The sequence below is a fragment of the Synchiropus splendidus genome, chromosome 4, assembly GCF_027744825.2.
Source record: "Synchiropus splendidus isolate RoL2022-P1 chromosome 4, RoL_Sspl_1.0, whole genome shotgun sequence".
Taxonomy (NCBI): domain Eukaryota; kingdom Metazoa; phylum Chordata; class Actinopteri; order Syngnathiformes; family Callionymidae; genus Synchiropus; species Synchiropus splendidus.
In genome coordinates, this window is record NC_071337.1 from 2,159,921 (window position 1) to 2,184,417 (window position 24,497).

General features: G+C 52.2%; 1 protein-coding gene across 2 annotated transcripts; it reads right to left on the bottom strand.

Annotated features, from left to right (window-relative positions):
* Nucleotides 1–1,214: 1,214 nt before the first annotated feature.
* Nucleotides 1,215–19,122, bottom strand: dcn (decorin). 2 transcript variants are annotated; one of them, XM_053862282.1, is made up of 8 exons: nucleotides 18,961–19,122; nucleotides 13,931–14,157; nucleotides 9,384–9,496; nucleotides 7,272–7,485; nucleotides 6,105–6,218; nucleotides 5,562–5,655; nucleotides 3,591–3,729; nucleotides 1,215–1,980 (listed from the first exon to the last, which is right to left on the bottom strand). In XM_053862282.1, the coding sequence occupies exons 2-8, from the start codon at nucleotides 14,136–14,138 to the stop codon at nucleotides 1,780–1,782; spliced, it is 1,083 nt and encodes a 360-aa protein (XP_053718257.1). In that variant the 5' UTR covers nucleotides 14,139–14,157; nucleotides 18,961–19,122; the 3' UTR covers nucleotides 1,215–1,779. The 2 variants fall into 2 exon arrangements, with proteins under 2 accessions (XP_053718257.1, XP_053718255.1); XM_053862280.1 differs by lacking the exon at nucleotides 18,961–19,122 and adding an exon at nucleotides 18,698–18,847 and having other exon boundaries at nucleotides 1,218–1,980.
* Nucleotides 19,123–24,497: the final 5,375 nt, after the last annotated feature.

Genomic DNA, 24,497 nt, shown 5'->3' on the forward strand with positions numbered 1-24,497 from the left:
GAATACAGGCCTGAGGTTCTTTCATCAGAAACAAGGACCAAACCCAGGCTCAGACTGGCTGGTTCCGGGGCTGCAGGAAGCTCGGGGAGGTCCTTTACCACCGTCACGTCTCTTTTTCAGAGCTTAAAGGTCAGAAATATGGTACATCTCATATCACTTCAGTGTTACACTGGGATTCAACCACCTTTTGAGCCAAAACGTTATGACCACTAGCGTCTAGCTCCCTGTCTGGGAGCCAAATCGGAGGTCTGGAGTGGCGTTCAGGGGTCACGGAGGACGGTTCTGTCTGGACCATGTGGGCTCTGGCCTTGACACACAGGAGAGCACCAGCATGTGGATGCCTGCAGACTGGCTCAGGATGGACCCGGGTCAGAGAGGAACCTTCTCTGAGACCTGAGGTGCTCACGAGGAGGCAGGTGTTCCTGGCCCACGTCATACTTCCGCTCGCTGCTCGGTCCATCCGGCTCTTCTCTGTGGTCCACCTTTCGCTTATTTACATAACATGGATCTGAGGTTGTACCTGAGTCTCCTCTTGACCTTGTTCACCTTCTGCCTCCAGCTCTTGTCGCTCACGCCTGTGGTTAGCAATGCAGCTATCATGAGAAAAATCATCATGTTTCTGGGGATTGCGAGGTCCAGCTCACGTGTTTGTTCCAGCCCCCGCCCTCATGTGACCCACACAGCCCGAGGACGGGGACCGGAGCCCATCAGGGTGACTCACAGGAGACGTCACCGGGTTTCTGAGAAGGAAGATTCAGGACTTTTCCCACTGGATTACGGCAAACTTTTTATTTCCCTTCTGCCATGTTCCCACCGTTTTTTTAGGGTGTTTTTTTAGGATATGGACACACAACCTCCACAACAGATCTCATGGAACCTGACCCAAACCTGATTCATGATTCTCATCTCTAATCCTACAGAGGCGACACATGCTTGTGTCCTGTCAGTGACCAAGGTCATATCTGAACCAGCATCTTCTCTGTTGTCCAGCTCTACCTACTTTAGTGGGGTCCCCTGTCTTGCCTCACTGGTGACAAAGGTGGTCGTAATGTTTGGGCCTAGTGAACAGCAGACATGAAAAAGCGACGTGTTCTTGTCTACTTTTGTCCGCCTGTTTATCCAAGAGGTTACAGGGGACCAAACCTGAGGCAGCTCCGGTTCCTCCACAGTCACCCGACTGAACTTGAGTTCTACTTGAGCGGGTCGATCAGTATCTCGCGGCTTGAGTGGACGTTGAGGTCTGGCCGCTGAGTTTCCCGTCCACTCCGCCCTGCAGCTCCACCAGCGGATTCCAGAACCGTGGACCTCCAGTTCAATCGCTGGTCCGGCTGAAGAACTCAGACAGGAAACAGGTCTTGGTTGCTTTTATCTCTACTTGAATTGAGTACAATACAAATAGAATCATGAAGTTCTCAAGAGAGTGCTGGCGTCACCCTTCCAATGCTATTGCTAAGACACAGGTATTAACTAGTACATTCTTGTTTAAGACACACCCCCTTTGCTTCCTGCTCTACAGGCCAGCACGAATTCGCCACCAGTCGTTTTCCAAAGCAAAATTTCACGTGTGGTTGATAACATTCAGGATGATACGAGAGCGTACGGATAAGAAAGAAGTGATGAACCGGCGGCGGTGAGGATGAAGGTGAAGGTGCTGATTAACGTGGTCAAGGCAGTGGTGGAGGTGGGGTCAGTGTTTCGGGGGCTCGGGCGGGTCAAACACACACACTTATAAAACTCTCACACGCTCATTTACAAATGCACACTCGCGGACACGGGGCTCTACTTCTTCCGGTAGTTGCCCAGCTGGATGGCGGAGCGGTCGAAGACGCAGCGGAAGGTGATGGGCTGGACTTCCCAGTAGGGCACCGGGTTGCTGAAGAGGCTGATGCCGGAGTACATGGCCTTCTTGGTGTTGAAGCCGGGAGGACAGAAGTCTTCGGTTCCCACGGCCGAGATCTTGTTGGCGTGGAGGTAGACCACCTGAGGAGAGGAGGGAGTCTGAGTCTGGTGGTCCCGATCCAAACGAGTTCCGCCCGTCCTCTCGGGGTTGAGAGGTTGTCGCCTGAGAAGCTACACTTCTTCACTTCTCCTGATGTAGCTGCTCAACCTACAATTCTAAACTCTAAATCCCATGATCACAACTGAAGGTAGCTGAAAACTCAAGACTTATTTTCTCTCCGAGATGAAGGACTAACCCACTCAGACCAGACCTCAGAACACACCTCCAGCGGAGGGTCCTTTCTCAGTGGAACCTCCACAGAAAAACAAACCAATGACCAATGGCAGCCATTTTATTTTTCACTCAGCGTTTTGGCCTGGAACTAAGATCAACATATATCTGTCTGATCATTGCGTCGATTGAAAGTTGATTGATCAATGTGAGGCGCTTTCAGATTTTTGTGAACCTCGAGATTCCTGCTTGGATCAGCTCAGAGAGGCCAGAAGGGATGATCATGTGAGCTGTAAGTGGGCGATAACTTCAGCATAAGTGAGGCAGCAGATCTGTTGCTGTTGATCTTGAGTCCGGGGGCTAGCATCACCTCTGATGGGGAGCCAATCCCAGTGACTCGGGGTGAGAGTGGGGGACACCCTGAACAACCAGTCCTGTATTCTCTGACACCCAGGTATCCCAGACAGCAGCTGGATTGCCTCCAAACCAAATCCAGATCCTCCAGTGGGACACCGAGCGCGGAGTCGGTAGCTATCTGCAGTCTGATATTCCAGAATGGTAAACTCATATTTGCTCTTATCTGGGCCAGATCTGTGCCGGATGTGGTCCTGATCTGGGCCGTACATGATCTTGAATTTGCCCCTCTGGGCCAGAGCAGCCCCACATCCATTTTGGATCCAGCAAACGGATCCTGAATGGCTCATTCTGGCCAAGTACAGTTTGCTATCAGGGACGGGTGTCAAGTCACTGCTGTCTGTTTTTGGACAGTGGGAGGAAACAGGAGTTCCCAGAGGGAAGTCATCCTCGCAGAGTCCAACCTACAACCTCCTTGTTGCCAGCCAAACTGGAGCACTCCTGGCGATGCAGTGCTGCAGGTGTGAAATCGCAGTCAGCAACTGTCCACACAAGCGCGACATACTCGGCTGTGACGCCTCGACACGAGTCTTCAACAGCGTGCACGACATGTATACGGTCCCCTGAGACCAAGGAGACAAGTCCAGACTCCAGCATAACCCAGAGACCGGGACGTGGTAAAGGCTGCCGATCAGATAGAAGCAAGTCATTTTGCTGACACGCTGTGTCATGGTAATCTTTCCCTTTGACACGTGTATTTTGGTCAGAATGAAAGGTGGATTCGTGCGCAGCTTCAGGAGAGGGAGATGGTGCCAGCATCTCTCCGTTCCTGAGGAGGGTTGGCACTTTTGAGACCGGCTCCTCGCAGCTTTGTTCGGAGGACGTCACCTGACCAATCAGCCCCAGAGGCAGAGCTGAAGGGACGGGGAGAGCGGGGTCCTCCTGCTGAGAGGGCGCCCCGCTCAGGGCCAGCAGCTCCATAACTGAAGCCAGGTGTCTCCACTCTCAGCGGCCCGTGTGCCTGTGGACGGGTGGGGATCATCACCACCACTCCCCCGTCACCTACCTGGATGTACTTGTGGTCGGGCAGGCCGGGGGGGACGCTGGTCAGGCCGTTGTTGTCCAGGTGCAGCTCCCGCAGGTGGGGCACGTTGGCCAGGGTGCCGTTTTCCACCGAGCTGATGTCATTGTTGCCCAAGCCCAGTCTGTGTGGAGACCAGCGAGAAGATGAGCCGCGCGGGGAAACACACAGACACACACACACGTGAGGGAAACACACACACACGTGCGCGCGTGACGTCATTCTTCAGTCCAGTGAGGACGTGGAGCGCGTTCCCCAACCCCAATCAAAGGGCCGCATCACTGCTGTCTTTGTTCCCCGTCCGCACCTGAGCTGTGAGCTCCTAAACACCAGGTGCGGAGCTGCCATTTCCCCCTCCCAAATGACTGTTTGGGCCTCGGTCGGGCCACCTAGGGTCCTGTCCCTGGATCACCTTCCACTCTGTTGCTTCAGTCTGCCTGCTTTTATTTCTTGTTTTGGAGACTTTTACTTATCGTTGTTTGTAAAGCAAAGGTCTCTCACTTTTCTAGTCTTTTTTCCTCCTCACTTTCCTTGCTCTTTTTCTGAAGCCCTCAATCCTAATACACAATAGGTTTTTCCTACATTTTAAAAATATTCTGTTGATTTTCATATACATTTTCTTCCACACATATTTATAGCTTTTATTTAAGTGAAATATGAAAATCAGTAAAATATTAATATTGAAAATAAATAAATAATAAATAAATAAAATATGTCCCGGATAACTGTTTATACGTGATGGTGAAATGTGTACTCTGGTTTCCTCCCACAGCCTCCCACAGATGTCCAGGTTAACTGACTTCGAAAAAAAATTCTGATTGAATGCTGAAAGCCTTCTCTCCTAATGTAGAAAAATATTTTAAAATATATATATGATATAATAACCAAGTGCAGTTTGGCCACATAAATATTGGATTATCAATGTTTTTTTCTGAAATAAAAAATCTGTATCTTATTTTCATATACATTTGCTTCTCAGTATGTTTATTGATTTTGTTAAGTTAAATACGAAAAAGTAAGATATTATAATTAAAAATAAATAAATAAAATAAATCCTGGATAAACATTTCAGAGAGACTTGAAAAAATCTCAACATGAGGATCAAAGGCTGCAGAAACGGTGATCGTACAAAGGTTGATCGTGGAAACGATCGTGAATATCAAGGACTTATACATTTTATTTCATTTTACTGATTGTCATACTTTCATCAAGAATAAATATGTGTGTGAAAAAAACAGCTATAAAAACCAGAACCACTTTCCGGAACAACAGAATTATTTGTAGATCTGTTTACCACTGAAACTCTTCTTTTGTCTGTATACAAGAGTCCAAATGAAATAAGAAATATGAAATCAATCATTTCAAAAAAGTTGTTTCCCAAACCCGTGTGATTGACAGGGCCGAAGCCCAACAGGGTGAGACTGGTTCCCATCAACAGCCAGATCTTCTCAGCGCCGTCTCAGTTACTCTCTCCACGCTTCACTCTCCGTCTCTGACCTTCTGATTTACTCTCCTGATCCAGTGAAAAGGAGCGCCGCTCCGTTTGTCTCCACACCTTCTTCATGCCAGATCAGCGGGACCTCTGGGTGCTTCCTCCGCATCCACATACCATGGTGCCGTGGTCAGCAGCACACCTCACCCCCCCAGGGGAGGCCGCTTCCCAGCAGGAAACACATGGGTTGCGTCGAGCAGGAGCCATAACACAGAAGCCATTACTCAATCGTCTTTTGGAACCAAGACCAGGGTCTGAGGTCCAGGACCCCCAGCTGAGAGCTGCCGCTCCTCACATGAAACTCCAGAGCGTAGGAGAGTTTCAGGCCTGAGCTCTGAGCTCACGGCTAATTGAGCTGAGCCTCAGGTGTGTAGTGAACTACTGAACTGATCTGACGGCAGAAACCGACCAGTCAAAGCAAGAGCATGAAGGTAGAAACGGTGAAGGTCAGCCGGTGCACTTACTTAGCCAGGTTCTTGAGGCCCTTCAGACTTTCAGCTGTGACTTTGGTGATTTTGTTTCCGTCCAGGTGAAGTTCAGACAGAGAGCTGGGCAGACCTGCAACACAGCAGACAGGACTTCAGCCAGCTGGTGGTCCACATGGAAGCAAAACCAGTTCTGTTGGAGGGCTGCTCCTCTGAACTAATGTTCGCAGACGTTGGTGAAACCAGCTCCCGAGTCTCCTTGAGCTCACAGTTTGTTGAAGCATCTTAATGTTCCACTGAGGACATATGGTCATATGACAGAGACAGATCTTCTCATGTCCAGTATCCAGTCAAAGTGGCTTCATATGGAGCAGAGATGTGCTGGTCACAGCTGGCTACTCTTTAAAGGCTCTGGAAACTGTAGATGTCAAAACACGGAGAACTTTGACGTGCACCGAACCAGGACCTCTACTGACCAACGTCTTCAAGATGTGGTCCAGAAGAACCCAAATTGTTGTAGCCAGCTGCTCTCGCTGTGGAGCCCTGATCCTCACCTCTGGGGAGAACATTCGGAGTCCCTACCTTTGGGGATCTCCGTGATGCCCGTGTCAGCGATACGAATGTAGGACACCCGCTTGAGGTCGGCGAAAGCTCCGGCTTCGATTCCTGCGCTCTTGAAGGGGTTGGAGCCCAGTTCTGAAGGGAGGAGACGGGCGGGGGAGGAGAGGGGGGTTAAGCAGCAGCCACAGATCGCAGCACGTGGACTTCATCTTCTGGTTACAGGAACACAGAGCTGAGTCATGCGTAAACACTTTCCCAGAAGTTAGAATGAAACCTGAGTCTGAGCCACGTCTCTAAAAACCCCGTCTTTCATCCCATCCTTGTTTAAAGAAGGCGACCCAAGCCAGCGTCACATGACCTGGATGATAAATGAGCAGCGCTCGCTGGAATATGACCTGATCAGCGCCAGACTGGGAAATGGCTCACGAAAACACAAACTGATCTGATCTCAAATGTCTGTTTTTAGCTTGAGTCATGCGAGTCAAACTGAAGGCCCGGGGGCCAGATAGGGCCCGGAAAGTCATGTGACATGGTCCGGAATTCGTATCAAGGCCACTAAGAGCAGAGAACCAGGGAGTCCTTCACAGACACTTCTCTAGTCCAGATGACTGAGGTCAACAAGCATCTGGAGGGTGGGACGGACATGAACGACTGTACTCGAAAGTGATGTGTTTTTAGCTTTATCATGAGAAGAATGTCACCTCTTCCATCAGTGTGGCCCTCAGCTGACTCACACGGGGCCAGATGACAGTCTGCAGAAGAGGTGGACCACAAAAGGGTTTGGTTCCAACCAGTCAAGAGGTCACCTGGTCAGGTGTCCACAGACTGATGCTGGATGTTTGAGCCACAAACTCTGTTTTAGAGCCCAGGTCTGGAGGGGTCTGAAGGTGCTTTCACACTGCGGACTCAGGTCCTGGACTAGAGTCCACCTGGCGAGGTGGGTTTGGAAGCGAACGTCTCACAGGGGTGGGATATTTTTCTCTGGGCAACTTGTGTCCCCTGGGTCCAGTTATGCAGGGCAACTCACCACAGGGCAACTGACACAGGAGATGACATCAGAGGTGTGAGGTCAGCAGGATGTTTGTGGAGCATCATTTCCTGTGTCTTTTGCCGAGTCAGCATGGGCGGGATATTCCTGAACCAAACGGACTTGGACCCGGGCCGCAGCCCCCGCTCTAGTGAACCTACCCATGACGATGACGTGGGCCATGCCCTGGAAGGACACCTTCTTGATCTTGGTGATCTCGTTCTCGTGGATGCGCAGCTCCTGCAGGCTCTTGGGCATGTTGGCCGGCATCTCCTTCAGCATGTTCTTGGACAGGTAGAGGCGCTGCAGCTTGGTCAGAGGGCTCAGAGCCTTGGCGTGAATGCTGGAGATTTTGTTGTTCACCAGGATCAGAGCCTGCGTGAGGAGGACATCAGATCCAGCATCAGAACCCGGAGAGACAGAGGTCGCCTCACGCCCGTGCAGAACCTGGGGGAGAGATCCTCCTGCTGCTGCTGCTGCGCTTGTGTAAACACTCAGCAGTCAATGAGAGGGGAGGCCCGCTCCACCGCGCCACAGTGGAAACAGCCGTCTGACAGAGGTATTTACTGCGAGCGAGGAACCAGGCTCCAGTCTGCTGCCGTGAGGCGGCCAGGCCTGCGGGGGAATATTTCCATGCACCTGGTGACGGAGGGAGTGGCGGATTCAGGATCCAGAGCTCGCGCCACGACTCTGGTGACTCTCCTCGAGCAAGATGATGCAGACTTTAGGAGTGCATCAGGACACTCTCCCTGACGCTCCTCACCACGGATATGGTGACCGTCCACCAGCAATATTTGGGAGGCGTTCCATTTCTGCCAAGAGCTGGAAGAACTTGGAAGCAGGCATCCGAACGGCTCTTCACTGAAGGGCTGAGATGCGCTTCAAGTCTTCAAAAACAAAGACCCAGACAGTTACCGCAGGTACCAAACCTGTCCGCTGACTGACTGTGTCCGACCTGCTGCGGGACGATGGTGACTTTGGTGCGATATCAAACAAAAACAATGCTCCGAACATGTCAGCCAATCAGAACGCGTTTTTCCACAGACTGTGGAGAAGAATGGACCAACACTTCGCAAACACTCCAATGACAAACATCGTATTTTGCAGGTATGAATGTTCGGCATGTGGTAGAAAGTGCCATCATTTCAATGTTCTCTAGCTCATGAAATGAAATCTGCTGGATGTGGCGTCATCATCCCGCGGCAGGTCGGACACGTATGGTCAGCAGACAGACTTGGTACCTGCACAGGGACTGTCCTTTAAGAAGCCTGAAGGCTGCAGACCAGAGTCGGTGAGAAAGCACCGTCTGTCTCACCCTGATTCAACACTAAAGACAGTTGAGCTCTGTCGACAGCAAATGAAGGAACCGTTTACCGGAGTCTCACGTCATGACCACAAAGGTTTTTGGGTTAAATTTCTGCTCAAATGTAGATTGAGATGGTGCAGAACCATGATTTATTATCATTGAATGACACTTTGTTGTGAGGAAAGTTGGGCCTCAGCAGCTCAAAACTGTAACACGTAGAGCTGCTACCCAGAGAACTGAGGCTCCGCACCAGATCCGGGCTGGATTTCTGGCGCAGAGTCGGCTGCTATCTGACAGTCATATTTCAGTGGATCCAGGCCGTATATGAGCTTGATGCGGCCCACATCCGTTTAGAATCCGGCAAACAGATCCGGCCCATATATCAAAAAGCATGTGGCCAGGGTCCGGATGGGATCCGGAGAGTACATCCAGCCCACATCTGGGCCAGACACAGTTTGTAACCAGGGAAGAGGGAAGGTTTAACAGGCGACTGGGAACCGGATCCCTGGACCCCGTCGGAGCTACACTACTTAAATGAAGGCACAGACGTGCTGAGATCAAATCACAGGTGAGCTGAACGTTTAGGACCATCATGTCATCAGTGTCCTTTCATGAGCCTGAGCTCAGAGACCATCTTCCAACCTGACCCTCACCGTGGTCCTCCTCTCCTTCATCTCCAACTCTGATGGTCCTCTCCACAGACCGTCTGCCCTCCCTAACTCAGTGCCCAATCTTCTCTTAATGTCCCACTCATTTCTGACCTTCTTCATCTCTGACTCTTCAGACTCCTGACTCCTGAGTCTCTGAGCATCCACCTCCACCATGGAGCGCTGTCTTCTTCACCTCCTTCATCTCAGTCCAGCACTCTACATGAGCGGTCCCGAACACTCGAACCCCTCTGTGCTCGCTCACATCATCCTCCAGTGCAGTGGAGGTCAGGGTGAGGGACCCCTCAGTGAGAACTTACGTGGAGCCCTTTGAGGTTCTTGAAGTCGTTTTCTTTGATTTCGGTGATCTTGTTGTTCTGCAGGTCCAGCAGGGTGGTGTCTGCAGGGATGTCCTCGGGAACTGCTGTCAGACCTGGTGGAGGATGTTCACATCATCAGACACAAGAGACACGACTGAAACTCTGGACAAAGATGAGGAGGCCGTTGGTTCCGCACTCAGAACATTTATACGCAAAAGTCAGCCGCATTCAGAGCCATTATCTGAGGCAGCAGACCTGAGGTACCACGGTCCAGACAGGTCCATCAGTATTCTTTTGGAGGCCAGCTTCCAACTGTTGCTCACAAGGTTCACGTTACGCGTAGCTCCAAACGATCAAGGCTCCACAGTCTCAGGAGAAGCAGACAAGCTAGTGGAGGTTTCACAGCGACATTCCAGAGGTAACCTGTAACCCTGCAGTGGAAACTGACCTTAAACCAATTTCCTCTTGGATATGACCCAAGTGCATAGCTCAGCTTTGAGCTCAGCTTCTTCTCACTACCTGCACTCTCCTGCTGTCCAGACAAGAAGGTTGGAAGGAAAGACGTCGTGGAGTCCGTGTGAACATCGCGCTCGGGTTCCTGCTTCTATCAAGCTAGTGTTTCAGCTCGGACACAGACCAGAACCACACCCGGGACACGGGACAGGGACGAGAGCCTGACCGCCAGTGGCTGTAGCGTCGAGAGTGAGGGCCTGATGAAGCTTCATGAGACAGTATTGCTATCTCAGAGCCCACTAGAACCTCTGGCTTTGGATGAAACCTCGCAGCGTTTTTTTTAACTGACAGCGGCACCTACTTAGCGCTGATAATCCTTCCGATAGATAGATGGAAATATATCCACATGGAGTTACGTCACGTCATCTGCAGATCAGTTGAAATCATGGCTTGGTTGTGAGGATCTTTGTCGCTCCTCCAAGTTTCCCAGCTGGAGCGCCACGTCCACAGAGCCCCGCAGGTGCAGAGAGGACTGCGCGGGAACCTGGGAAAGCACTTACGCTTGGACAACTGCTGAACCTTCTACCACGCCTGAAACGCGCTCGCCAACCCACCTGATGACCATCATCTTGGAGTGGGTATTTCTCCAATAACACATCGTGGCTCAGAGCTTACTGTACTCTTGTAGCGGCTCCATCGTAAGTCGGGTGTGTTCGTCCCTGCCAGGAGGTCTGGGGAGCAGATGGGGGCTGAGAGGCAGGGACCCGGGGGAGCAGCTGACGTTAGCGGGGGCCACAGCTCTGATGTCATGGAAACGGTCTGGTCCGTCCTCAAACCTAGCACAGCCTCAGCTCGCCGTGAGCCCAGCGAGCTCTACGTGTGCGATCCGGAGTTCAAGAGTTCGACGCAGACACAAATCTGATATAAGATATCAGGGTTGTGTGTTTTGTCAGGCTGCCAAAGGCGCAGCTCCCGTGGTATGTTCCAGTCAGTGGTGGATAAAGCAGACAGTGGAGGTGTTGACAGACGAGCTGGAACTCAAGCTCGGGTTAGATGGATGCTTGACAGTCAAGCCGTCTCAAGCTGGACGCTGCACTGCAGTAACAGCGCTACGCTGCGGTACCGAGGTGGCTCAGCAGGAGCAGGCAGCTCTCCAGTGTGGGACGCGTGGTGTCAGAAGTGGGGTGGTCAGGCTTCCTGTCACACCCCTGTCTTCAGGGCTGTGCCACACTTGTCTTGTCCGTTCTCACTCTGACCAGCTGGGGGCGCTATGGGCAGAACTGTCGTGGCTCACTCCTCAACGTCTTGCGTGAACTTATTTCCTTCCCAAATGTTTATGATTATGCTGTTCACCGCAGCGTGTTTGGGCTCAAGTCCAGGGCCAAAGCCTGGTCTGCCTGTGTTCACATGTGGTTGAGTTAGGCGCTGGTGTTCACTCTAAATCAGAGTGTCAAACTCCACACTTTGGCCGAGTCCAATCGGAATGTCATGTTCCTGTGTTTTCCACTCTTTGACAGTCTCCAGACCAAAGATCTGAGCTGGCCAGAGAGGAGCCAGTCGAAGGGCAGCCCTGGATCACTGCTGACCTTCGTGGGCCTCGACGTCGACCAGATGTCGTCCTTGTCATCTTCCAATTAGAATGGAATTATTCTTTTAACACGGTCCACAGAAGAGTTTGACACGTGCTCCTGGGCGACATGGCCGGTCCCTGACTGTGTGGTTGCTGGTTCAATCCCAACAGCAGATGTGTTTTTGTGGTTGCCTCCCCAGACACAATGGCTCCTGATGGACTGTGTCGCTGGATCGGCCTCTGCATACGCAACAGAGCTTCACCATTCACAACAGCCTCCAGGGACAACGCTTCGTGGCTGCTGACTCACGCTGAAGGAGGCACTCCAGATGCTGGCGTCGCCTCGGATTAACAACATGGATCGGCTCTGACTTCCAAGGAATCGATGACTAGAGACCGGCTCATTCTCGCAGGACACTCTGAGGTGATATACATCTGCAATAACAAGTCACTCACGGCTCTTAGGAGCAAAGACCTGCTGCGTAGCTACGGCTCATCAAAACCCCAGTAACCTCGAGTTATATTCCATAATGCCCTGCATAAGACTGAATAAAAAGGTTTAATGTCCTCAACATAAGTGCGTCCAGCCCCAGCTTCTGCCACGCCGTTCGTACTCGTGGAAAGAGTTGCTGCGAGAGACGACTGCGTGGCATGTTGCTGTGGATTCCAGAGGGAAAGTGCACACTCCTGACCGGAATCTTAAACGTCTCAAACGGCTCCAGATCAAATCTAATCCAGAACTTTGGCAGTCTGTACTTCAGCTCTCTCCAACAGGCACAGGCAGCGCTACGCTATAACTACAGTGAGGCGACGGCGTGATCCGGCCTCATTGGTGACTTCAGAGTTCAGGTCGCCTTCATCGATCAAGCTGGAGTTCTCACCTCAAACCTTCCCAGCCCAGTTAAACCCAACTGTGAAGTGAAGCGACCAGACACAAGACGAGCGGAGGGTTGGCTGACTCAGACCCCTGTTTATCCGCAGGATATCGAATTAGCCAAACACTGTTGATCACAGCTTTGACAGCGGAATAAACTGTTGTCTCCGCTGTCATGCTAAAAGCAACCAAACCAGGAGCCGCTGTCTCTCGCCCTGACGTGAGTCACTCTGGCGAGAGGTTTGTCTCCTGTCATTTCACCTGGCTTCATCCTCCTCCCTGGTCACACCATCATCCGCCTGTCCTCCTTCTTCACACCCACGAAGCTGAAGAAGACATGCTCCCTGCCTCTGCTCCCCTGCTGTCCCGGTCTGCCTAACTTTGTCTGGGGAGCTGTTGAATCAGGCTTTCAAAATGACAAGGGTGATTATAGAGTGACTCGCTCACAAACAAGTCACTTTCTGGAAGCACCTTCAGCAAGTGAGAGGGCAGCTGTCATCGCTGACTCGTGAGGTTTTCAGTGGGAGGACATGCTCCTGTCGCTAAGGTTGTGGGCCGCACGTTGGTTGGCGTTAGATTTAGCCATGGGACGGCGCTCTTTTCTCTCTGTCTGATACAAAGTGTCACCTCTGTCCTGCTGTGTCCGAGCATGGTGTACTGAGATATGATCTGTTTAAGGTCACTTATTTTGGCCCCTTGTGGTGCCGGAAACACGCCATGAGTCACAGAGCCGACTTCCTTTTCCAACAAAGACTGTTTTGAAATCGAAATCGAAACACATATTCCTGCCAGTGTGTCCTTGGAGGCCAAAAACATCCAAGCATCTCCTCTCCCTTCTGTCTTCTGTCTGGGATCTTCTGCTCTCACAGGAAGCTTAGCCTTTTGGCTCAGCTCAGACTGGTAAGTAGACGTTACTACTTCTCTACTGCTCAGTAGAGAAGTAGTAACAAAAGGGTGTCGGCAAGGACACAGAAGGGTGGTGAGGCCAGCAATGTTGTATGGTTTGGAAACAGTGTCACCGAGAAGAAGACAGGAGGCAGAGCTGGAGGTAGCAGAGATGAAGATGCTGAGCTTCTCTCTGGGAGTGAGAGCAGGATGATGATAGGATCAGAGGGACAGCACATGTGCTCAGGTGTTTAGGAGACCAAGTCAGAGAGGCTGGATGGAAATGGTTTGGACATGTACAGAGGAGAGAGAGAGAGCCAGTACATTGGTAGATGAAGATGTTGAGATGTTGGAACTGGCAGGCAGAAGGTGGAGAGGAAGGCCACAGAGGAGATTGATGGAGGTGGTGAAGGAGGACATGAGGTCTGTAGGTTTGAGAGAAGAGGAAGCAGAGGACAGGGGGAGATGGAGGAAGGTGATCCACTGTGGCCGCTCCTGAAGGGAGAACCTGAAAGAAGAAGAAGAAGGAGGAGCAGGTTGGAACCGGCAGGCAGAAGGTGGAGAGGAAGGCCACAGAGGAGATTGAGAGAAGAGGAAGCAGAGGACAGAGGGAGATGGAGGAAGAGGATCCGCTGTGGCCACCACTGAAGGGAGAAGCCCACAGAGACAGAAGGAGAAGAAGACTACTTCTCTGCTACTCAGTTGAGAACAGAACAAGTTTCGCGGGTGAAGACTCTGCTCCACGCTGAAGGAAAGGGGTCATACCGAGGTCGGAGCACTGGATCACACGGAGGTGGCACTGGCATCTGAAGGGGCACTTGGGTCCCTCTGGCATCGGCGGCAACTCCAGCACTTTAGAATCTGTGCCCGAGCCGGACTCATCCTCCATCATGAAGTCCAGGAAGCCGGACTGGCGGAAGGGCAGAGCCCAGCAGGCGGTGACCAGGAGCAAGGAGAGGCAGGCGGACTTCATGGCGCTTCAGATGGGGAGCCTGAGCGGAGGAGGAGGAAGGCACACCACAGTTAGACACGCGTTTCTGGGAGACACTGATGGACGCCATCCTGACCCAGGAGCCAAGGGGGATAGGTGGAGGTCAAAGGTCGAGCAGGGAGGAGGCGAGGACTTCATTAAGCAGTTCAAACGGCTGAAGGGTGAAAAACAGATGAATGAGCAGCGAAAGCTTTCAAGGCAGGTCAGCCGTCATCTCACACTGAAGCAGTTTTGACCTCAGTCCAGACTTTCTTAACTCCCGACTGGACTACGGTCCAAGCAAAAGCCAACGTCTCACAAGGAAACCATGAGAAGCAGGACGCTGTTTTTAAGAAAGATATGAGAGTGGTGGACAGTTGGAACAAAACTAGAGTTATGAGCTCTGCAGAAATCACACGGAAAAGCAGCAGAAATATAAACATTCGTGACTGATGGTGACGCTGCAGCGGGAGCTTGACACAAACTCCCTGACCTTCCACTCACACAGCAGGACGGAGACCAAACGTTCATCCAAGAGTGGCTTCGGTAATTAAAGAGCAGATCGGCGCCGCGGCCTCAGACACATGATTCGGGAGCCACCAGTCTGCAGCCGACCTTGACCCGAACATCACGACCAGAGCCATGAAACGGACCCAAAACCAGCTGAAGGAAGAAAAGTCGGCGGGACTCGGGCGCTGGCTTTGTTCACTTTCAATTCGCCGTCGTGATCGTGATGAGCTGAGGAAACCTCGGGGTCACGTCAGGTCAAAGTCAGCCGCGCGGCAGGCACCACAACAAGAATTACAGTTCCCAAGCCACCACTTTGACACACCGCCGCGGTCGGTAAACACAGCGTCTGCATGCAGTTGGCCGGTGAGACCCGGATCTGGAGTGACGTGACTCGGCACGTGGGAATCTCTCTCAGAGCAGGTTGGTCCTGATATGAACTCCAGATGCTCCTTCGCCATCCGTCAACCGTCGTGTGACACTTTGTAGGACCTTTAGAGACGACGGTGGACTGGCATCTCCAGAGTTAGACTGGCATGTAGCGGTGTGGAAGTCACTGGTCCCTCTGAAGGTGAAGTAGTGAAAGAGCAGGACACTGGACCACGGTCCAAGTGAGGGACTGCAGTACGTTCCAGCCTGCTGGGTTCAGACGCAGAGCTCTTCTCTACTGCCGATCCCCTGACAGGGGTGGAGGGGGGGCTGGAGTCGAGAGGTGGGGGTCACCCTGAACGGCCCATCACAGAGCTCCTGAGATCCTGCTGATACGCCACAATGCTCATCCCCCAAATACTCATCTTGAAGAGCTTGTCTTGTCAGTGGAAACATGATAACAAGAGATGAACCTTAGAGGAAACTTTTCCAGTTGAAGCCAAAAGCCCAAATGATAACAAACAAAGTCTTATCTGGAGACTGGGTGAGCCAACGAGTCGTTCTTCTGGGTTCGAGTGCTGCCGAGTTTTAAGGCTCCCGGGCAGTTTATATGAAGAAGCTTGTAGCCAGACGGGATCAGCTTGTCTTGTAGGAAAAACCCATTCATTGCAGACTGGAAAGTATTCAGTCAGAGAGTGGCAGATGTGGCACTTCTCACGCTCCAACACGGCTCATCGCCGACCCGCATCTTCCTGAGATGACCCGCAATCTCTCGTATATCAGCAGGGTCACACGTGCTTCTGCTCCATGTGTCTCCTCGTCTCCTATGAACCCGACTTTGGGACGGATCCAGGTTGGTTTAGACCAGGAACTGAATCGGTCAATGAACTTTTTGGGCGTGAAGACGGTGAGACTGTATCAGGTCGTCATCGCTCTCTAGAGCTTCTCGAGCAAGGTCTCTGGTGATGAAGACCTTGCTTGAGGCTTCATTGGTTTGAAGCACTAAAAAGGGGGGAACAAATGGCTGGTGGTCTGAGCAAAATCAAGGGGGTCAGAGACCAAGGTGTAGACGAAGAGACATCTGAGGACAAAGCTAGATCAAGCTAAACACCAAGGCCTGTTGAAGGAGACCTCGCATGGAAGCTTTGGGATCCAGGTGGATTATGATCATAGGCTGCAGCACGAGACCGCTCCATGATGGAGGTCGTCTTTGGGACGGTCCATCCATGGTGTGCTCGATCAGACTGTGTGCTGTTGGGCGGGACAGCTGGGGACCACCCTATCTCGGGGCCCAAGTCGGACCAACCAAAAACATTCATCCTGTAGCTTCACTTAAAAAGTGACCGGGCCCTTCCTATCACCGTCTCATTCTTGATACGGCTCTGTCCCTGTCTTCTCCGGCAGGAAGAACCTCAGGATGTCGGGGTCCACCTGTCGGAACCTAGTGCCTGGGTCAGTCTCGACCCTGCTGGACACGTCATGGCCTCAAAAGCCCTGCTGAAAACCTGTCACAGGCTTGTCGGCGTGTGTGTGTTGTGGAAGCCACAGGCTGGTAACACAGCGTGCTGGGACATGACTGGACCAGGTCCTCTTTCATTCCCCCTAAACCACCTGCAGATGATCCTCTCTGCTGCTGAGGAGAAGCCACTTTTCTCACATCAGTCCAGTGATCTGCAGCAGGACGCACCTTCTGTAAATAAAGCTGAGCAAATCTAAGGTGTTGGGTGGCAGAGCGCCCCCAGCTGGTCCTGTCTGATGCTCTTCTGGGACGTGTGGGAGGTGAAAACCTCTCAGAAAACAATGTTTTCATCAGCTTATTGCTTCGTGATTTAGAAGGTCGGCACCCGCAACCTCCTGTCCGTCACCTGGGACGGGCTCTGAACCTGTGTTTACACCTCCCGAGATGAAAAGCTCAGCTTGCTTGCAGGCACAATCACGTCTGTTAAAACTTGTTCCAACGGTGTTGCCTTTCCAAAAGAACCGACAAGCCTTTCAGGGCTTTACCATGAGAAGGTCATATTTTGAAGCGGAAACAAACATCCTCCATGTTGACTCGGGCTCCTGGAAGCTTGCAGGCCACTCTGGACTGAGAGTTCCACATGCTCCGGGGGGCCGGGCGTGAACCCTAATGTCTTTTCCAACTTGTTACCAGACAAACACTGACGTCCATGTCTTGTTTTCCCCGAAACTCATCTGCTCTCCCTGCACTCTTCCCTTCCTCCTCTCCCCCCCCCAGTCTGGCCCCAGCTTTGCTAATGACTCCCAGACATGATGCGAGTCTTGTGCGAGGGAGTGAAGCAAGACTCGGGTCTTCACTTCTATCGCAGAGAATCCCGAGCGTTCCGACGTTGAAAGCGAGGACGCAGCGGCGTCACTGAAGCCGGCGCTGACGTCCGGACCCTTCCCTCCCGCCCGCCCGCCCACCGCTCCAGCCTCCGCTGCGCGTCTGTCAGTGATGATTCATCGGAAGGTATTTACAAGGCCACGGGGCATTTAAACCACGTGTGGCCCTTTCAAACCCATCAGCACCCCCCACGCCGTGGCACATCTGCCGGGGCACAGCAGCGCCACACGCCGCTACGTCCGTGGGCCTCTTCCTGGACGCGTCCGCTGATGTATGAGGGGATTTTGGGAGTGAGAGCATTTGTATCTGAAAATATGCAAAAGGCCAGCCAACAGACTTTTTTTTTTTTATCAGAGCCAGAGCATTCATGTAGCAACACGGCAGCCAAGTCGGCGAGAAGCCGTCCGCCCATGCTTGTCTCTGACCACCGTTGTGAAATAGGCTGGTGAGAGGTGCCTCCATCCTCTCCTCCCAACATCCGCCTCCATGTGTGGAGCGGCTCTGTTGTCCTGGAGCCCCGGTCCATCTCTCCATCGGCTGCAGATACGTTCTGAAACACCGTGTCGAGTGGCCCGGCCAGAGGACTGGGCCCAGCATCTGCCTCTGATTAGGCCCTCTCCTCTGCTGGCAGACCAGGATGTCATGAGGCAGCGGAGCCTGGAAGCTCTCAGGCCTCTGTGACTGAGGACGCTCTGCCATTATGGGATTAATGGCACTTTGAGTTGCCAGTGCTTCTTTTTTTTTTTTTCCGTCTCCTCTTCAAAGCGTCTCACTTCAAGTCGCCCCCCCGAGCCATTTGTGTTCTGCACCCCTGTGAAAGAGGACAGTAGCAAACACCGCGGAGGAGAAGAAGCAGAGCAACTCTGACACGTGATAAGAGGTGGGAACAGCATTCCACCACAAGCCAGAGTCAACAGCGGGGAAATTGGTGTTTTTGCTGGGTCCCCCACCCCCAGTTATTCAGAGGGAAAAGACAGACGAAGAAAAGATGTGGTTAGAGAAACGTGTCGGCCACGTTGAGCCTCTTATCTCTGAGGAAACATCTCTCACAAACCCTAGGGTTTTCCAGTCCTCTCCACTGAGCCACGCAGAGTCAGGTCACTCTGGTCCGTCTAAGGACCGTGAGCATCCACGGCGCCACCACACCCCCCTTCCTCCGGCCGCCGCGCGTCTCCTCCAGCATGCAAATGAGAGGCCACTTCAGAGAGTGGATGGAGAGTCAGGCATCGTCACCAGGAAGACTCATCGCGCTGAGGTCTCCTCAGCAAGTCAACACTGAAGAAAACTGGTCCCCCCCCCAACCATCCATCAGCCCAGCAAGAAAGTCAAAGCACGAACCGACCTGTTCTGAGGAGACGCGAGGCAGAGCGAGCCGATGAGCTGGACTCCCAAAATCCACTCACTTGGGGGATGAGACTGAGAAGTGCGGGCCTGTGGGGTAATTGGACTTGGAGCGTTTGCAGCCAAGATCAAGCAGGTGTGTTCTGTCACAACAAGGGGAGGAGAGAGGGCGAGACAGGAAGAGACGCGGAGGAGAGAGAGAGAGAGAGCGGGAAGGAGGGGTCTTGCCTCTCCCAGGACCCAAACAATTGGTGGAGAACTTACCCCGGTCTTGTCGCGGAGCTCCGAAAAACCAGCTGGAAATGGAGAAGCCAGGGAGAAAAATAAGAGGGAGAGGAAGGCAAGCGGGAGAGGGAGCGAGTGTGGAGCTGAGACGTGCAGTGATTCAGCTGGCAGCCAGTCTCCCTGGGACATCTGGTAATGATGAGGTCCTCTGGGCCGATCTGGGAAGAATGCAGCCCAGCGACGCGCGCAGACTCACACACACACGCGCGCCTCAGCTCAATGAGGGTCCCTCTCCACTCCACGCCCCGGCTTCAGACCCTTTTCTCACCCGCGAAACCAGGTTCCAAAAGTTTCATGTCGCACAATGAGTTTCATAAGAAGACGGCGGAAACAAGTCTCTCACTCTTGGCAAGTTTGGCAGAAACTTTCTGAGGTCATTTCTGTTTTCGTTTAGTCTTCCTTCTCCTGGTGGGTCTGATATGATCCCAGCCTCAGGAGTCCGGGGGACACCCTGGAAAGGTCCCCCGTCCATCACTCTCCCTCAGACTATTTAGAGTCGCTGTAGGCTTTGGGACTGTGGGAGGAAACAGGAGTCAAACCGACAGTTTGGAACCGTCGTCCATTACAGAAGGCTGCGGCGCTAACAGCAGCAAGGAAGCTAGAAGAGCACTCAGCTAGCGCAGACCTCAGTCGAGCAGCTCATTTCCAACAACATTGCTGTTTCATTTAGACAGTTGGCTTTCAGCATTTCAGATAACAACAATACTCACATTGGTCGGACAGCGGGGGCAGTTGTGCTCGGGAACACGCCTCACTACAGCGAGGGAGGACGTTTAGAGCAAACAGTGTCACGCCCTGTTGTGATCCAGAACTGCACCCAGGTGAATACTTGCTCAGATGCTGATACCAGTGTGTATGACGTATTCTTCTCTTGTTTCACAAACACACATGGCCACGCTGGTGGCCCCAACATTCAAGATGTCCGCTGATGACGCACTGATGGTGCACTGGGTTGAAGCCCCAAAGTGGCCAGAGGTTGAACACCCAGTCGGGTACTGTGGATATTTTGGGACCGAGAGCATGTTTGCATCTACTACAGGTCTTGAGATTTAAGCAGTTTTGCAGACACTGGGTCGGGGGGCGCTGGTTGGTCAGTTCTTCAGCTGCAGTATTTAAATACCTCTAAATGCAATGACCAGCCTGGACTGGGAAAATACGGATTCTTAGCTTCACAACTGTGCTGGTACAAACTGGGGTCCAGTACACACACACGACCCTGTTACTTCAGTCACCTTATGTGGATTAAAATCCATGTACCTCGAGTGATAACCGAGGAATTTTTGCCTTCTTTGACCGCAGGTTTTAAAGTGGGATTTGTGCTGTGTGAACCGTGTTTTTTTCTCAGTTATCTCTACCACATGCGACCCCATGTTAAATACTGCATGTCGGGTTCTGAAGGTGTGGTCAAGACCTGGGCTGGATTCAGGGCGAGACTTGAACTGTTCCTGGTAGTTAACATCTCCTACTGGAAACTAACTACTTCCATGACAGAACTTTCCGCTTGTGTTGATTGTTTTTGCCGATATGAACTGCGTTATGTCTGTGAGTGAGTCTCCTCTCCTCTCCGCCACGACTCAGACTCTCCGCTGGACGGCAGATTGGAGAGAACACTTTGCTAATTCAGAGTCTGGCAGATGAGTCTAGCAGCGGCGTTGATGACCTGAGTGCAATTCTGATGCTCAAATCTGAGGATTCACTCTCCAGACGCGTCTTTTATCCGCCAGCATCTTCTCTCTGAGCTGGGGAACTGGCGAGCCACCAGGGTGACCAGGGTACACAAAGGTGCTTTATACCAGGCCATGGAAAATCACCTTCTCCACGGGCTCACGGTGAACTTTCCGAAGGGAAAAGCTGATTTCAGGATTCGGACAGTGTGTGAATGCCAAACAATTCTTTTGCAGATGAGGCTCGGGTATAAATAAATCCTTGGCTCAGAATGTTCTGGACTGGTTTTGGACCTCTGCTAACTAGTTCCCATCCCAGTAAGTGTTGGTCCAAACTTTTCAGTGAGATCCTGACCACAATTACAGGTGTGGACTGTGCCCTCGGTCCAGGCAGTCAAGGTGGTCTTGGTCTGGATCGAACTGAAGCGTGGCTTCGGTCCTGTTCTGGAGCTCACGGTAGGTAGGTAGGTAGGTAGGAGGCCTTCCCCAGAGCCCAGTTCGGACAGAGATGTGACCCACTTTTACTGGAGAGAGTTGATGAGCAATGACTGGACCCGAAACAGTGGCACACACTCGGTGGTCAGGCTTGAGTTGAGGGGGACTGGTCCGTGTTTCTCCACAAGGACTGTGCTCCGTCAACAGGTCCGACATGGCCCCCATAACAAGTTCACGGTCACAACTCCAGACATCAGAAACATTGGTGTTGGATTTCATTTCTTGAAACAGTCCAGTCTCCACTGGAAGTCACTGGCAACTGGTCCAGCTGGGACTCTCCTCTCACTGTACCCAGCACACCCCCACTGTAAAGGACTGCCGACATCCTCCAGAGCTTTCTGATCTCGGGGCCCACCTTTTCCAGAACAAATGGCTCCAGGGCTGTGAGTGCTGATTTGTGATTTCAGAATGACTGGTTTCATTTGTGTTGAATAACCAGACATGTAAACAAACCAGAACCTTGTGAGATGACATGAAACCATGTGATCGCCACAAAGATATTTCTCATGGAAAAGCAACCAGCAGCAGAAGCAGGTGCAAGTCAAGTTCAGCAAATGGGGGCACCAGCACTTTCTTCATCACTGTTTCTGTCCAAGAACTTAGTTAGTTGTTTACTCTCACAGATTTGCAGTGACTCACTACTGCCACCATACGTGGCTCATGGATTCAAACGGAGCGTCTCACGGCCCAGAGGTGTGAAACACACAAACTTCTAGCGGCCCTCTAGGCGGCGCTCATGGCCCAACCTTGGCCCTCAGCTCTAGAACATGGGTCACAATCCAGGTCCGGGGGCCAAACCAGGCCCTCCAAACTGTTGTAAGTGGTCAGTGAAATATAATACCGCGGCTTGTCTAAAATTCCAATTCAGTACCGGTTCAAGTGCAACAAAACTAGCATGTTGACATCACAACTTGTGGAGGGCTGTTTTCTACCCACAACAGATGAACCATGTCCCTGGAAACTCCGCAACACCAATGAGAAGAGGATGAAACGCAGGACTTTAAGGAGGAAAACTGCTGTGTTCCTTGTGCGATCAATGTCTGTGTTTGATGCTAGCCTCAGCCTCCAATATTTAAGGGAAGACTGCTTTCTATTAAAGTTGAATTTTCTTTGGCCCATGATTTGAGAGGAGACCAGCCGGGACTTGGGGGTCATCACGACACTAGGACGCCCGTATTGGTCGTGTTTCCTTCACCATGGTTTGGCAAGGCTAGCTGGGCGCTACGTCATGCTCACTGTTGGACAACAAAAGGTTCGTCCCACCAGAGACGGTGCCAGGAAGCGGGCGCCATCTAATGGACCCTAATCTTGACACCTGGACCGGAACCGGACCCCTGTCCAGCGCGGGAGCGCCCAGTTGTGGCCGCAGTTGGATGAGCTTGGGCGACTGTGTTGTGCAGAGTCTCAGCCCCTTGATGGAAGCTGTGTAGGAAATCAAAGACCAGCAGCAGACGAAACTGGATTCCAGCTTCAGAACACATTTGTGTTAAAGGCCAATGAATTTCCTGTGGTGAGAGTTTCTCCATGTGGAACTGGACCATGGACCAGGTCACCCACCGAAGACGGCAAAGTTCCAGTCGTTTTATAAAACAGAAGAAAAGTGAAGTCAGTAAGTGTCGCAACAGCATGCTGCAGCACTATAGCGCCACCACAGTCCTGGCACAAGCACCACATCGTTCTCAATCGTCGGCTCCATCTTACGGGGCACTTTGGTGAAACCACATGAAACGATCGTATGGTAAAGCGTGGCGTGGCCTTGCACGTCTGAGGGTCCCACTGGCGTAGCCCCTCACTGGTCACATGCTCCGTGGAGGACAATAAAGGGCCTCAGCTGCTCAGTATTCCAGCAGCAGTTTGGTTTTTATATACCAACAAACGGCCTTTACAGCCTCTTTTTCTCTGCAGAGAAGTGCAAACAGAGGAGCCAATGAGGAGCCGGAGAACCTGTGGGAACCTCCTTCACCAGGCCTGCATGTCTGCGCGCATTCAAATGATAATGACCTCTGTGCGTCCTGCAGTCATGCGGGACCACACAGGCGCCGCCGTCTTCTGTCAGCCCAGACACACGCGCGTCATCTGGTGACGATTTTAGAGAGTGGGCTATTAAAAAGGATACAACTCCAGCCATAAATCATGCGACTTTCATGGACTGTTCGCTCCTGACAGGATCACTGGGTGAAGGAAAACATCACTCCTGAGTGAACAGACTCGGGTGACACCTCTGTGGACCCGGGCAGGACCACGGCAGCAGACTCCTCCTTTGGCAGCGGTGCCCCGCGGGGCCATGTTCACATGGCACCCTGTAATACAAGCAGAGGGATCTGGTGATCCAGCCAAACACAGCTGCCGCGGCCATTAATGTGACATGTGACCGCCAGAATGGAGCAAAACTGGTTTTATCTGCTGAGAACCTTCAAGGACGACTGGCACCCGCCCATGATGGACGATGCTGCAGCGAGAGAAGCGGCTGAACTCAATGGTTTCAGGGTTTTTTTGAAGCTCATCCGCAGCCAAGGAGAGCAGAAATGTGATCAGGACCTTCTTTGACTGACCCATGTGAGGGCTTCCGTGGTTGCAGTGCACTATGGAACACCTGACAGTCGAGGACTTTCAACTCACAAACTAGATTCCTCTCTGCTGGAATGTGTTTCGTTGAGGAATTCTCCCTGATAGCAAAATGTACCTGGCCCGGATGTGGCCTGGGTTGCGTTCTGGTCCCGGGCCACATGCCTTTTGAGAGATGAGCCAGCTCTGAAACGGAAGTGGGTCAGACCTGGCCCGGAGTGGAAATATCTAGTCGATATACGGCCGTCATCCGGGCCACATACGGCCCACACCTGACCCACGTCCGGCCCACATTCAAGCTAGCCGTCTGGCACTCGGCGTGTCTCCTTCCCATGTGGACCTGACGACTTGTATGCTGGAATATTTACCAGCATGTGTTTGTAATTTAGCTCCTTGACGGCTTTTGATGTTTCATATCAAAATATTTCTGTCAGTGAGTTTAGTGTCCCGCTGTACAGAAAGGAGGTCACAACTTTGGTCCCAAGTCTGCTCTTCCTGACCGAGGACTTGACCTGTGACCTGGGACGAATGAAGTCAGTCAGCACATGGTCCGACAGAGGAGGAGGAGACGGTGGAGTTTTGATGTGTCACTGTCATGGGTTCTTCTGCGGAACACACAGCTTCCATGCTGTGACTCCCACTTGCAGCGAAGTTTCCAGCCCAGATTTCTGGTTCGGAGGTCGAGCTTCTTGCTCCGTGACGTGCTACGATGAGATCGACGGCAGTGTTCTCACCTTCCTGTGTGGGGTCTCAGAGTCATGTGTGGCCCCCACATTTGTGCCGTGGGTCAAG

Excerpts from the sequence above, each read along its gene's own strand:
- dcn (XM_053862282.1), bottom strand. The coding sequence starts at position 14,138 with ATGAAGTCCGCCTGCCTCTCCTTGCTCCTGGTCACCGCCTGCTGGGCT. Across the intron at positions 6,219-7,271 it reads GGCCCACGTCATCGTCATGG|AACTGGGCTCCAACCCCTTC; the intron begins GTAGGTTCACTA and ends TCCTCCCTTCAG. Across the intron at positions 1,981-3,590 it reads CCGACCACAAGTACATCCAG|GTGGTCTACCTCCACGCCAA; the intron begins GTAGGTGACGGG and ends TCCTCTCCTCAG.